The sequence below is a fragment of the Pelmatolapia mariae genome, linkage group LG12 (assembly GCF_036321145.2).
Source record: "Pelmatolapia mariae isolate MD_Pm_ZW linkage group LG12, Pm_UMD_F_2, whole genome shotgun sequence".
Lineage (NCBI taxonomy): Eukaryota > Metazoa > Chordata > Actinopteri > Cichliformes > Cichlidae > Pelmatolapia > Pelmatolapia mariae.
Genome location: NC_086237.1, coordinates 26,854,085 through 26,869,529, shown reverse-complemented (window position 1 = coordinate 26,869,529; position 15,445 = coordinate 26,854,085). Strand labels below are relative to the sequence as shown.

The following is a 15,445-nucleotide window of genomic DNA, read 5'->3' as shown; positions in this document are numbered from 1 at the left end:
CTGTATATGTCTGTGCTTGATGACACAATCTAAATGTCACTTCACGGAAGGAGGAACACCTAAATGCAGCACTTTATTCAGGAGACAAATTTGTTTGTATATGTTCACATTTATTGACTCTCCTTTGTTCTTCCTCCTTCAGCGTAAGAGAGCACATCTGTGTGTCTTCTACCGGAGTGTTTACCTCATCCGTTTATTTCATCTCGAAATGTTCACCCTTCACATTCTACATCATCTGTTTATATCTAGTTTTCTACGTCTTGTCTCTGAGTCACTCTTAATCATTCTTCCAGTGACCTGTACCAAGAAGTAAATACAATTTTTACAGTCATGAAAGTGCCAGGCATGTAATATTAATCAAAACTAACCTGAATAATCTATATTGTAACTGACAGAAACTCAATAAGTTTCTGTCTTCCCTACAATAACTTAAATCACCACATCTCTGCTCCTCTTTATATCCCACCCCCACATGCCACTTTTTCTACCAGAGTTGCTCTCTCGAGATCTTTTTCATTCTCCTTTCTTTACACACCCACCTCCTATTCGCAGTAGTCACCTTTACATAACTTTGCTTCGTAAAATAAACTTCAGTGCCCTTCACTCGACCCTTTCCCTCCATGCTATTCCATCAAGAACTACTTTCCTATTTTTTACACCGTCTGCTACATGTCCCATAATTATAAGGGTCAACTTTTGCTCCTCAAGCTCCAATGCCAAAGTAAAGATGCCAACAGAGCAGCAATCTGTGTGTAATGCCAAGATGAAGAAAATCTAAATAACTCGAACAACTCACTCAAACTACCCACAAATCATCATGATAATAACTGTCATTTTCTAACCTTCAATTTTATTTTGACAAGGCCCAGCAATATTTGAGTGGTTAATATGGGAGACATTCAGTAAAAGTTTACTTTAGACTGAGAGAATGCAAAATGGTGCCCTTCATGTGTCAGTAAGCAAAAAGCAAAAGAGGAAGCATGTGGGAAGATACGAAAAAGGGGATTATATTGGAGTTTATTTTCAACAATATTGAATCGCAGTTTGTATATTTCTGTGCTGGCATTTCTCCAAAATCCTTTAATTTCTTGTACTATTTGATATTTACTCAAATAGTCCAGTAATACTGTGGTTCTCAGTATAATTAACAATTACTGTGTCAGTCAGCCACAGAGTATGAATCTACACCAAAGTTATTAAATCAAACCACTGAATGCATTCATTAATACGCTCAGATTAGCCATGACATCAATCTATCTTGTAAATCGATGCATAATGAATGCTTGCTTAGGAGTTCTTTTTCATTCCTAATATAATATGAAAAATGAAATATAATATACATGTAATACAATATGTCCTGTAGAAAATTTTGTCTTTTTTTGACTGTAACTGACAGCATACATTGTCTCTCACAAGCATATATTTCACGGCCCTTTGGTCCAAAAAGAATCAGGGTAATTTATTATAAATTGTGGAAAATTCATATGCAGAGTGTTGATGAGAAAATACATATTCATCAGTGGCAATGGAGCAGGGCAGAATCACAACACCTGATTTAAGGCTCCATTTGCAGTGGAAACCTCTTAATCCCGTCCCCTCGGGGATGATTATAGCAAATGAATTAAAGGGGACATGTAATGCACATTTCCAGGTCCATATTTTCATTCTGGTGAGCCACTGGTGTATTTTTTGCATGATTTACAATTTAAAAAGACACATTTATCTTAAAATGGCCTTCACGTATTCTCTTGGCTCAGCCTCTGTCCAAAAAAAAGCTACTGCAGTGTAATTGTCTGTAAGTCTACAACCCAGTAAGTCCAATCTATTCCGATAAGCCAATTTTTAAAACTTGCCCTTGTTTAGGCACAAAAGTATAAAAGATTCTCTGTACAAACCAAAGTTAATGCTTTATGATGCACAAATGCTCTGAATCCTGACCAATTCTATGCTTCCCCTCACTGAAATCAAAATAGATAAAAATTCTCAAAACATTTGTCCTTTGGTAGAGTATTGTTCACTGTCAGCAGAATTTACAATGAATGAATTGCCAATGAAGCACCAATCTAAAATGTTTTTAAAAAATCCTATAACAAATTCCATTGTGGCTCATGACCTGAATTTCACCCACCGTCACCCCTTTCAGAAAGTCAATTGTTCTCACTGTCTCTCATTCCACTATTTCTCTGACTGTTATTTCTGATAATACGTACCAGTATTTTAAACTGGTAAAATCAGCCCCAACTATAAGTCATTATTTTATATAATAGCTTTTTTAAAGGCTTTTTATTTGATTAAACTGTACATTTAATATACCTGTTTCATCGCAGACATTTTGACTCATTACAGCGAGAAAGCACAGTTGTAATAATGATGGCTCATTAATATGGTTATATTAAGCGCCCAAGACATGACAGTGAATCTGTATGCACCAAAGAAGGGCCTGCCTCAGTGGAACACAGCCATTATTACTACCCTCCGCTTTCCCTACTGTGATAGCTGAAGACATCTGCTGTGAGAAGGGTTTATATAAGCATGTGGATGTATTTTAAATAAAAGAGAGTCAGAGGAAATCAACATTGACATCTAAAAGTCCAACTTTTCCACCATCTCATATAGTAACAGCTGCACAGCTGATGAGTCAGTTAGGTATTCATTTGTCAGCATAAACTTTGATACCACACAAAATAATGCTAAACAAAGTATAGCGGAGGGAAATGTTATACATACAGTACAGTAATCAGTCACCTGTGAAATGCCAAGATGCAGCCAACTGAATTTTATCACATTAACCCTAAAGAATGAATTAAACTAAATGTGTGTCTGTCTGCATCAGTTCACCTTATATTAGCTATATCTTCCATATTCCAACATTTTCTTAACTCAAGGAAATGTTTTTTTGGACAGGCCGTTAGCTGCCACATGCTGCTGCAGTTCCTGAGGGTAACTGCTCTTTGTGGATTTAGCCAACTACAGTGCTTAATAAATTTATTAGATCACAACCCAAAATAAGGTTTATGCGACAGGTGCAATAAATTAAGCAGTATTAGTAATTACCAAAATCAATTTTTGTTTCTGTAATGGTTAAACAAACAATATGTGCAAGTTCATGATCAACATGATATTTTATCCATAAATGTTCAAATGTGTTGTTTTACAAAAATCCAAAGCACATAAATATTTTTTTTTAATTAAGATGCCAAATTAAAGATATTTTCTTGCAATCCAGAAAGTGATTGAATGCTATCTTTAATTAATTTTTGATTTCGCAGAGAAGTCCAGTGAACCAGCTCAAATTTGGGGATAAAAACATGCTGGTAGTAAACACATTGTGAAACAATTTATGTGTAATGACGCTTGTTCACTTGTTTAAATTACTGCATTTGAAAGCCATGACTTTTAAAATAAAAAAATGAAGCAAGAAACATAAAAATATAAAAAACCCAAAACAAAACAAAAACAACAAATAAAAATTTGCTCTATAAGATTGTTTTTCAGCTAGCTAGATGCAGAAGTACTGTGAGGATGTACATGAGAAAGGGAAAAAGTAAATAAGATGAATAAAAGTAAAACAAGCTCATTCTGAAAAAGGATGAGTGACTAGACTATCTCAGTGGCTTGAGTAGAAAGGAGTTCCAGGCTGCACCATAAATGAAATGGCTTTATAGCATTTTTTATTTAATTTATATATTTATAAATTGAGTTTGCTATTTTACAACTACAGGGTTTAACATTTTAGAATAGTAAAAATTAAATATATATTAGTTACAATTCACCAATACACAGTGACTACAAAACACTGATTAAATCATCTGAATAATTTAATAATTGCAGGATATCAGCATTATGGAAAACTTAAAAATTAATTTGGAAGAATATTATTTTGTTTGAGTTCAGCCGATCTATAAAAAAAAAAGAGTATATAAAAAAAAAACAACAACAACAGCGCTCCATATTTATCATATTAAACATGTCACAGCCTAAATGTTAAAATTCATCAAACTGCCTGCTACAACAACGAAAGTAACCCATTTAAAAACATTATTTATTGTAGACGTCAAACAGTGAAAGTTTGTAATTGCACTTCAACTAACCTGCAGTCACTCTCAATCATCTACCATCTGTTCTGACCTGCCCCAGTCTCCAGTCCTTCACATCACCCTGCTCATCAGACTTCATCCCAACTCAGCTACTCCGCTTCTGAATGTGGGAAGCTCACAGCTCTGCTCACTTCAGTTCTGGTTTTCCTGCTTCCCTACGCAGCAAAAAACCTGCCCAGTTCTCCATGCATTTAGTCATCCACTGTGTGATATCCATTGAAAACTCCAATAGATATTCAACTTTTTTCAAAGTCTAGTCCCCATTATGTTTATCTATCATCAGATTTTGCATTGGAATTAATTCTAACATTAGCGCTCAAAAGATGTAAAAAAGAGAAAAATGCAAACAGATAAAAAAAGACAAAAAAAACCCCCAACACCCTTGAAGTTGTTACAACAACAAAAAAAGAGCCACATAACTGTACTATACCAACAAAATTCCACAACTTTCCAAGTTCCTTGTGTGCTAAATGTTTTTTCTTCAGGCTTTTTACAGACATGGCAGGGGAGGATCATAGATCATGGGGCCTTTATGTACCATTTCTATGTGAAATTGGAAAACTGTCAGCAAAAGAGAGATTACACAGACATGAAAGTATGATCAAGGATACATAAATAAGAAGCAAGCTGTCCCAGGTTGGTATTATAATTCATCAAGTGACTGAGCCAAGGCAGGGAAACAGCCAGCAATTCAAGATGCATTATGTGTATTATGCTGGCTTTCTTATTGTGTAGAATACATAGAATGTTTTAACATTCTACCTCCCCCTATTCTGCTGACATATACTTTTCACCATATGAAATACTCTTGTCCTCGTTGATTCATATACTCTACATTACCCAGTTTTGTTATAGTTCAATACTGCCTCTCTATTTTAGATTTTTTAGGCATAAAAGACAACCAGAGAAGGCTTTACTAAAGAAAAAAAAACCCACTCTTGCAGTGGAGGGAGACTTCAGTGAATACATTATTCAACATGTCCTATAAAGAATATTTTTCTTCATGTTTCATTTGTGACATCTGTCATCTTTGGAATAATCTCCAACTTGTTTGATGGTCCTTCAAGTAAGAAATGTCAGTTACAGAGAAAACAGTCCCAAAATGTCAACGTTTTAAAATTTTAACGCTTTAAGATCAAATGGCAAAATTCATATTTTCAACTTCTTTGCATATCTAATACGAAGTCTCTGTGTGTATGTGTTGAGACAGAGATAAGGATAGGCAGACGACCAGTTTCTCAGAGTAAATTCTGACTCACTGTATTATATACTAGTACATTTGTTCTTAACAATAAATACTGACTCATTAGTTCATGCTTTATCTGCAAAAACAAAACTATTAGTGGTGAAAAAAGTGCTGACTGACACACAACTGGAGAGAAAAGTTTTCTTTTTAAAGAACAGGACCACCTAGTTATCACTTATGGTGCCCTATCATTTATTATTCTTAATTTATGGAGCAATTTTAGTTATTTATTTTCTGTTTTTTCCTCAATTTATTTTCCTTTACTTTTTGACTACTTACCAGCTGTGTTACTCTTGCTGTTTTAAGAATCATCTCAAGCTGCATGTAAGATGAAAGTTGCATGAAAGGAGCATAAGAGGGGAAATCGCCTTTCATGTCCTTATATTATCCTCTTATTGGTCATTTATTTGTGCTGAGTCCAGGAAAATCACAAAGAGTAATATTTTTAATAGAAAAACAGTCCCAGGGTAAAAATCCCACTTTACTCTTATGTCTACATGAAGTGGATAGAATAAGGAAATGAATGCATCGTCAAGAAACCTTGCTGCCAGTGGCTAGCAACTCGGCCATATGTACCAGATTGAAAAAAGGCAACAGAGCAGGAAAATGTTAAATAATGCAGAAAATTGAATGGGAATGTTGGGCTTCAGATTAGTTTGTGTGGTGAAGTGCAAGGATGTGCTTGGAGGAGGATGTTCTGCTGAGAATTCAGAAGATGCTGGACTATAATCTTCACAAGAAGGAATTTAGAAAAGGAAGGATGGATGAAAACAATAATCTGACAGTTAAAAAGAGATAAGCCAAGAGGTACACTTCACCTTATTGTAAATTTAAATAGGCAACTGGCAAAATTGTTGCTTTAAGTTATGATCATGAAGTTAATGGTGATTGAACAATTTAGTGGCTATGTAATGACATACTTAGTTTTCAGATTAGTTCCAAATATGTTTGCATTCGGTAACATGGTAATATCTGCCACCGGGTACAAAAAGTCCTTGGAAAGATTGTTGATTGTGCAGCTTAAAATGTAAGTGGACAGCAGTTAAATTGAAAAAGTATAAGAGTCTAGTTATCATAGGAGTCAAAGAAGGTGAAGAGGAAGAGCGACAGAAACTCAAAGTAAAACAAGAATTAATCTCGGACAGTGAGGCATAGATCAAGGCAATAGTATAAAAGCATTACTAAAGCACTGAGTGTTCCCCAGAGCCCAGTGGCATTTAAAGGACTCTGAGAGCACAAAAAAAAAATCCTTCTCTGGTCTCACAAGATAAAAATGTTCTCCAATGTTTGTTTGTTTGTTTTTTTCCAAGCACTATGTCTCACAAACACCAGACATCATCACCTGGCTAACACTATCCTTACAGTGAAGCACAGAAGTGGCATCAAAACACTGTGTAGGGTTTCTCAGCAAACAGGGTCAAAGGGCTTAGGGGCTAAACTGAGGGATAAATGCAGCCAAACACATAGAGGTCCTAGAAGAAACCCTGCTCCACAGTTACATGAGACTGGGATGATGGATTACTATTCAGCACCAGAGTGCCATTAAGTAGTATCACAACACTGAAGTAGATATAAGACAGTTGTCTTGTCCTCAAGTGGCATAACCAAAGCTTGTAAAAGCTCCCACACAGATGTCAAAGCTCAGTGCCCTAGATGAAAATCCAAAATTTAATTTACGTAAATGATATTTTTTCAGATTTGGATTTTCAATACACCACAAAAAAATAAAAATAAATCTCTAAACCGAGGAAAAAGGAATCTTCCCATTGAACTTTTTTTTTGTGATTTCCTGCCTCTTTGGAGCTAAAAGAGGCCATCCAAACACATGAGATATCAATGGAAAGTCCAGGATGTCCTCTATTTAGTACATCAGGACTTAGTAGGGAAGCTCAAATAAGTCAAATGATATACATACAAAGATCTTATACAAAGATATAAACAAATGTCCATTACAGAGGACATGAATGAATAGGCTGGTTCTCAGGAGGATATACTTGAGAAATGGTAATGGTATACTTGAGAAATGGTAATATGGGTTTTTATGGATTGATGGTAAAAATGGTAATTTCACTCATCTAAAATTAACCTCCTAGGACCTGGCGTCCACATATGTGGACATCACATTTTGGGTTGTATAGACCAAAATACAAAATTTTGCTCTACAAGGACCTGATATCCACTTACGAGGACATTATACTGCCACTGTTCTATTGAAATTTAAAACAATTGTCCTCATATGTGGCTCTCATTTTTCTCAGAAACAAAAACCAGGTAAAAAAAATAAATCTGGTAATTCTTTGTTTTTACATTCATCAGGTCCCAATCAGCCCAAATAGGAAAGAGAAATTAAAAATGCAAGCCATGAAAGAGTTCGGGTCTTAGGAGGTTAAACTCACAACTTGATGGCCTCTGGATTTTTTGGGTATACTTTCAAAATCAGTATTCAGAGGCAGACAACTTAATGCTGACTTGTTACAGGTTGTGGTGGGAGACTACAGCAGAGAGCCACAGAGCCTTTGGTAAATGGGCTGGATCACATATAGTGCTTTTCTACTCTACTTGAGGACTTAAAGCACTATATACAACATGCCTCATTCACCCATTCGCACATACTCATTCAAGCACTTTTTTTTTCTACATCTAAGTGCTTTATGTCTAATATTCACATACATTGACACAACCAAGAAAACTTTCTGAATAGTAGGTGATCTGCTACTCCAGCTCCTTAGTCATAGCAACCTCTGACATAAAGCAACATATAAATAACACATTACCAAACAGCAAAATACGAATGAATCATGAATGTATACGTCAAGCATTCATTCTCACTTGAAACATTTCAACTGGCTTTGCTCCTCTTTATCACAAAATCATCACCAATAAGTACTTTAAATGAAAAGACCGAAGTTTCTTTTGAAAGATGCTAAATTTAAGCAACGTTACGTTGTCTTAAATGTGTATCATTCTCTGCTCAATCATCTTATGTACCTTTCTCTCTCTTTCTGTCAAGTCTTGTTATTTTGCAACAGCTTTCAGTTCATATCCACCGTAGCCTAGAGCATCTGGGTGGGAGGTGCTTTTCATGACAAATGACCTCACAAATAACTGATAGAGAGAAAAAAAACAACATCCCACTCATCTCTCGCTGTCTCCATGCCAGTCTGTGTCTGTCTCTCAACCGGTGTATATGTTTCTCCCTCCCCGAGCATCCTCCCAGGTAGAGTGAGAAAGAGACATCTGTGACCATCAATCTTATCCACCAATATTTACCGTCTCCCGACACTTCATCTCAGAAACCCCTTTCCACTTGATGTCTGACTAAATTAGATTAAATGACTGCTTTGTCAACCTTCCCAAAGGAAAGAGAGAGAAACTCTAGAAAACTAATCTGGGTTCCAGTCACACACTGAAATTGAGGCGGGTGCTTTCATATTGTATAATAGCCAAAGCAATATTCTACACCAACTGTAGATCAGATTTCGTAGTTTAAATGAATAAATTATAATAAGGATGCATTCTATCATCGGTTTACATTTTGACTCTTTGTACGGTTTTGCTTTCTGTTTTTTATCGTAGGCCTTTTTTATATTTAAAAACGAATCCCCAGGAACGTGTAAAGACAGACAACCCAATAGATTAGAGATTAAAATAATTTAATTTTGCCTATTTGACACCTATCCCTGCCTGACTGTTCTCTATGCCTTAAGGATCCTCTCTCCTGTTCCCCATTTACCCAGCAGTGATTCATGTTAGCAAGTAAACCAAAGTCAAGATAAAATGAAACAAGGAAATAAATAAAAAAGGAACCATTCAGTGATTTGGCAGGTGACATAACCTGTTCAGTCAGAATAACTTCAACAAAATGCATATTTTGTGACTTTGCACTGGAATCCCATTATCTGGTTACTGGTTACTAGATCATTATCTATATAATGGGCAAAAAATAAAAGAATAAATACTTTTGGTTACTCCCTCATATTTTTGATTTGGGAGATTTTATTCTTTCTCATGAAACCTCAAAAGGATTTGTGTGAACTCCCAGGACTGAAAGAGGGATCTCTCATTTGTTGATTTGACAGCCAAATAAGGTCAAAAAATAAATGAGTAAAAAACCAAAATGCTCCTTTCATTGCTACAATCATATTAAACAGGAAAATGGTACAAACCAATGAAGGAGTGGAGATATGTAAATCAATTTTTTTTTCACAATAAGGGATATTTTGACAACTGCCCACTGCTAACATGAAATCAGCTGCTTTCAAACACCTGCAGTGACAACATGCTAACACACAGCTAGTAGTAAAGAAGCCTGGCTCCATCTAAAGTTCGACCTTCAACAGGTAACAAATTGGCAGCCAGGCTCGCAACAGTCTGGGCTCCATTTCTCACCCCTGATTCTACAGCAGAATTGCTCTGACCACAACATTTTTCCCTGAAGTGCTCTTTTGGGCTGGTTTTTACTAACTTTGCCAATGGCTCTGTTTTAATACTTAAAAATACTGGTGGTGGCCAGTGGTACCACTCAGCCTAGTAGTAGATACAAAATCTTAGGTGACTTCATTCTCCACTCATTGCATTCACAAGATTTTGAGAAAACTTGTACTCTGATCTTGACCTTGAGGTTGAGGTCGCAGAGATACGAAATCATCTGAGATTTTTAGTAGATACAGCTATGATATCAATTTGAAACTCCAATATTGCTTCGTTCTCGAGTAACTACATTCACAAACTTAGGTGTCCAGGTTGCCCGTCTGCCTGCTCGCCCACTGGCAGAGTGACGACAATACCTTATCAACCTCGTACGGCTCAGGGGTAAAAACTAAAAGAAAGACCTTGTGAGTCGCCTCATTAATACAGGGCAGGGCTCTAGACTAACTTTTTGCCATGGGCGCACCGGTGCGCCTAACTTTAAAAAGTTAGGCGCACCGGCACAAAAGTTAGGCGCACTCAAATTTTTCAACCGCATCACATAACACCGCAGTTTTACATGTTCAGTTTCTTTTGGGGGAAGTCCATACAGACAATATTCATTTCTAAATTATTAACTAACAAACTTGTGCTTAAAGTGCTTTGTCAATATTGTAGAAAATGTTAAACTTAATCATCATCTTGGCCTGACGACCTGTTTGCTGCTGCCTGCTGCTGAAAGGCAGTGGGGAGAGGGGACACTTGGGCAGTGCATTTATTGCAGCATATAATGTGTTTTCTGGCTGTGCTTTTACAGCATTCAAAGATTGATGGCTCCGTGTCAGAGCTGGCTATGAATTTCAGACGGATCAGGCCTTAACTTAACACAAAAGTTATCAATAGTTCTTTTCATCTTTTCTCATTACCCACAGCTACATCCACTTCTGTCGGGCCTAGGCTGATCACTAGGGCTGGGTATCATCACTGATTTCTATAATCCATTCGATTCCGGTTCTCAAAGTCCCGATTCGATTCAATTTAGCCTCAGACAGTCAGAAATATTATAATTCTGATCATTTATCAGCACTGATACATGTGAGACTTCATCAGAATTGTGAACATCACAGCAGATGCCTTTGTGTGAAAGTAACTGAGAATAAAACACAGAAAAACAAGGAGACTTTCCTGGTCTGGCGTTTAAAAATATACCTTAAAAATATTCTGCAATATTCTGCAATTTTGCATAATTTTAAGAAGTTTAAATTTCTTCAGTATTGAACAGCAGAAATTAGGCTTTCTTGTCCGAGGTCATTTAAGTGAAAAAAGAAAAAGACAGCGCTGTAAACAACGGTAGACTGGTGGGTAATAAGCGAATGAATAATGCAGAAAACAGAGATTTGAGACGGGAAACTGTTCTTGAAGTACAGAGAGAGAGAGGGAGAGAGAGAGCTGTGCATGAAGTGTGATTTTTATCGTGGTGGAAGCAAAACAGCAAAAGTCAGAGGGAATTCATGACGACATTGAGCAAATGTAAAGCGCAATTTGCTGCTTCTTTTGCTGCTGGCTCGGCGAATTTTGGTTGGAGAGACAAAACCTGCAGCTCTGAATCTAGCGCAAAAAAGACGGAAACACAGCGCGGAACCGACGCATCAGAATCGCTAAGCTCCGACAGCGTGTCCGTGTTCGGGCCGTGGGGTGAGAAAGCCGAGAAAGACAAAGCTGATTCTGATGCGTCGGGTCCGCTCTGTGTTTATGTCTTTGTGTGGAATCCGTTAATGAATTGATATCGCTTTATTCCAGCTACTCACCTCTCTCTTCCACCTGCACTTTCAACTGGACCACGGCCAATCAGAGAGGTCCCGCCCCTGACTATCTCTGATTGGTTTAGTCCACGATAGGGGCATAATGTGTGTCTGTTGTTGACCACACGGAGAGTTGCAGAGATTTTTTTTTTTTTAACCCGAATTTTTTTTTTTTAGTCGCACCACTGAATTGGTCGCACTCTAGAGCCCTGCAGGGACCTCTGTCGTGTGGGACTCTAACTGAAGATTTATATTTTTACCTGAGAACTAATTACAGTATGACCTATTTATGTTTACCATTGCTGCACTCACAAATGATAATGTACATTAAAGTTGACATTACAACTGCTGATCAATGGCATGTTATGGTCATTTCAGCTTGTCATGCACCTCTTGACTTTTGTTACCTGGCAAGCACAGAGCAGCCAGTGCCAATGGGTTAGAGACATAAGTGTACAAGCAGGTTGGCCTTTACCACTATTTCAATGATATATCAAGTAGGGAGCTCAGAAAGAACAAGACACTGCAACAACTTAAAAAGGTTAGATTTCTACAATCACTTTTCTTTCTTTGTCGAATCTTACGCCATGCAGAGATTTTTCTAAGTTGTGACACCTATCGTCCAGAAGAAGACTGCAGGGAGTCCAGTACACTTCAGGTGCCAGTATAAATGGTTACAGGGCTGTGATACTGTCACAGTTGACATCTGAAACAAACTATCCAGTGACCACAAGTCTTTATGCGACAAGGCAGCTAAAACCATGTTACAGAACAACTCAAAAGTAATATAAAGAGTGACGTAATGAACTACTTTCTACAAAAAGCTTCATAATGCACTACATTGGATAAGAGTAACAAGTACTGCATGATGCATCAGGTTTGTTTGATTAACGACCTCAGCACTGAAAGTCATCTAAAGTGAGCTTGACGATCTCTTCTGAATGTGAGTGCAAAGCCTTGAGGCTAAGAGGCCTACCGCCAGTGTATTTCCGTGCTAAACTTAAAAGGCTGTAACACAGCCACAGAAACACTATGCTGCACAAACACTGACACTAACACACTCACAGTCACACAATAACACCCTATTTTTCACCCCCCACCATCCACCCCCACCCCTGTCACGCCTCCAACCAAATTAGATTGTGATTGCTCTTTCCGAGGTCACTTTTAATTAAACTGAGATGAGAACATGACACATGGGATTAAGCCCCATCCTACCAATTCAAATTAAGAATTCATAACTAATGCTAGAGCCTATTGCTTTCAACCATGACCTCCATATCATTTATGTATAGGAGCAAAAGGAACTCCTCTAATTGTCTTCTTCTGAAGCGATAAAGAGCATGATGAGAGGGGAAGAGAACTGTGCGTGTGTCTGTTTGAATATGCATGTTTCCTAAAAATTACATTAAAAACATGCACCTTGTCTGTGCACCATAAATTAACACTGACTCGTACTGAGAGAAAGAGCAGGAGAGAAAGAATGAATACTTTCATATCTTCCCATCATGCTCAGGGCTTAACAAATAATACTTCAGTGGCCTTGAGAGGACTAACTCCAATAATTTCATCTGATCTGGTTAATAGAGACACACAGGGCTCACGTGAATTAGCAAAACATTCATTAAGCCTGGTAACACATTGGTAACGTCACAAGAGTAAACTAAAAAGAGTAATTTCAGATGTAGAAGTTAGAAAAAGACACATTGAGCTGAGCAAGGTGTCGAGCAAAATCCAATTCAAAATGCCATTAATCACTTAACCGTGAAGAATGTAAGATAGATTCACACTACATTTTTTTATTTGCTACTCATGTAACAACATAAAATCTACATCTATAGTTTGCATATTTAATTTGGTATTCCATCAAAGCATTCAGCTCTTCCAGACTTGCTAACATCTTTATATAAAGTCCTGTGAGGCTATTTAAAATGTAAGCTACCTGTTTAACATGCCATTCGCAGATTGAGAAAGGCTTAAACTATTGTTTGTAATGGACTTTTTGTTTAAAGTAGCTCTCTCCTTTCGGTAAAAAACCCCTCAAAAGTCATAATGACTCCATGGCTTTTGAAATTCCTCGCTCTTAATCTGCATCTAATTGGCATCCTTTCCATGCAGTATTAGAGAGGCATATGTCAGACATTTACGTCGGCCTTATCTGGATATCTGGGTGCATGTGCTGAAGGAGTGTAAACATGCCATAAGGGAACATACTTCAAAACTGCATGACAATTTGTCTTGTCAACGTGTGTGATCATCTCTGCTTTCCCTGACAGTGAGTTCGAAATGTTCGTCCTGCTCCAGTAGTTCTGGTTCCACAAAACTTCTAAAATGCCATCACTGGTGTTGTTTACCTACTTTATTAACTGACAAACGAAGGCCCAAAACCAACTTTCCTTACCTCGGTAATAAACGCTTTGGCCGTAGCTGGGCTCATGAACAACACAGCTCTGCGCAGTGTATCCCTATAGCGATGCAGCTCCTCCACACGCATTGTTCTGAACAGACTCGTGATCATCATGTTAATGTTGGATTCCACTTTCTGAAGGGATACATCCATCCCCTGCTGAGAGGTACTGTCAAGGAAATCCTCAATGCCACGGATATCTGGAAAAAAAAAAGACAGATAGAGGTGTGACTGTGCAGAACAGCAACCACATTCTTCTGAAAGCATCGTGCAGAAAAATTACACAGGACTGGACAGGACATAAATATCAGACAAATATTAAAGGCATCACTGATCACTTTACACCATATTCTCTGTTTCAGTTGATGGATTATCTCTCTGCAGGAATAGGTTTAGTAAATATCTCTATTCATCAGCTCTTACTGGCAAGCAATCCTCACTATCACTACATTTGTTCAACTCAAGATTTTATCCTTTGTGTTATTTGAGCTCAGGGTTTCGTTGTCTGAAAAGCACACACTGTATGCTAGTACTAAATAGCTTTATTTTCTGCAAATTCAATCCCAAAAGCATGATATAAACGTACACAAGCACACACACATAGATCAGAAATACATTAAAACAAAAGCATATTGCAATGGGTCTTCAGAGATATGTATTCAGGGTAGTACAATCACACAACGATATATACGTTGTTTGTACTTATAACGAAGGACTAAAACATCAGTAAGGTGTAAACTAATAATACTAATGTGTAGGAGTATACATTAGTATACATTAGTATACTAACATTAGTATTATATGTATGATACTAATGTTAGGAGGTAAACTCTAGACCAATAATAGACTTTAAATTGCAAATATCTGGAACTGCAGATCAATGCATATGACACAGAACAACGGCTGCTAATCCCTAAAATATCTGAATGTCCATCTGAATCTCTCACAGCAGATTTGGAGGTCTGTACTTTACAGGTAGAGCACTGATATATGATTCACAGCTGCTCATATGCATGGCAAATCATATTCTTTGAAACAGCTCGCATGAGGTTTCATTGCTATTTAAGCTTTAATGTGAAAAAAATCACATTTTCATTCAACTTCAGTGTGATTTTCCCCAAATATGACACCACATACTAAATCTGAAATACTTTCATTAAATAGAGCAAGTTTCTGTCAGTGTTATGTCCAAAATTTGTAATATCGTTCTGTCTCATTTTCTCAGTATGAATTTGATGGCAGCCAAATGTCAGAAGCAGAGCCAGAAGGTTTGTTTTTGACACGCAAAATATGATCATGCTCCTGTGTACCAGTCAAGCAGCAGCACAGCACACATAACAATCTGGAGAATGAATGAGCAAATTAATCTCATATTGGTAAAACCAGAAGCTATGTAATCTTAAGGACAATAAATATCCCTGTATACATACTTCATTACTCTAGCTATGTTACGGGGAAAAAAACCAAAAATCCTGACCTTTAATCA

General features: G+C 37.2%; 1 protein-coding gene across 5 annotated transcripts in view; it reads right to left on the bottom strand.

Moving 5' to 3' along the window:
* The window catches only part of grid2 (glutamate receptor, ionotropic, delta 2), a 520,752-nt gene that overhangs the window by 186,290 nt on the left and 319,017 nt on the right, over positions 1–15,445 (bottom strand). For all 5 annotated transcript variants that reach the window (XR_010095293.1, XR_010095292.1, XM_063489804.1 and 2 more), the window contains exon 4: positions 13,954–14,159. Coding sequence is in view for 3 of the 5 variants with exons in the window: in XM_063489804.1 (XP_063345874.1) it covers positions 13,954–14,159 (206 nt within the window). In the remaining 2 variants the exon portion in view is untranslated. The remainder of the gene's footprint in view (positions 1–13,953; positions 14,160–15,445) is intronic.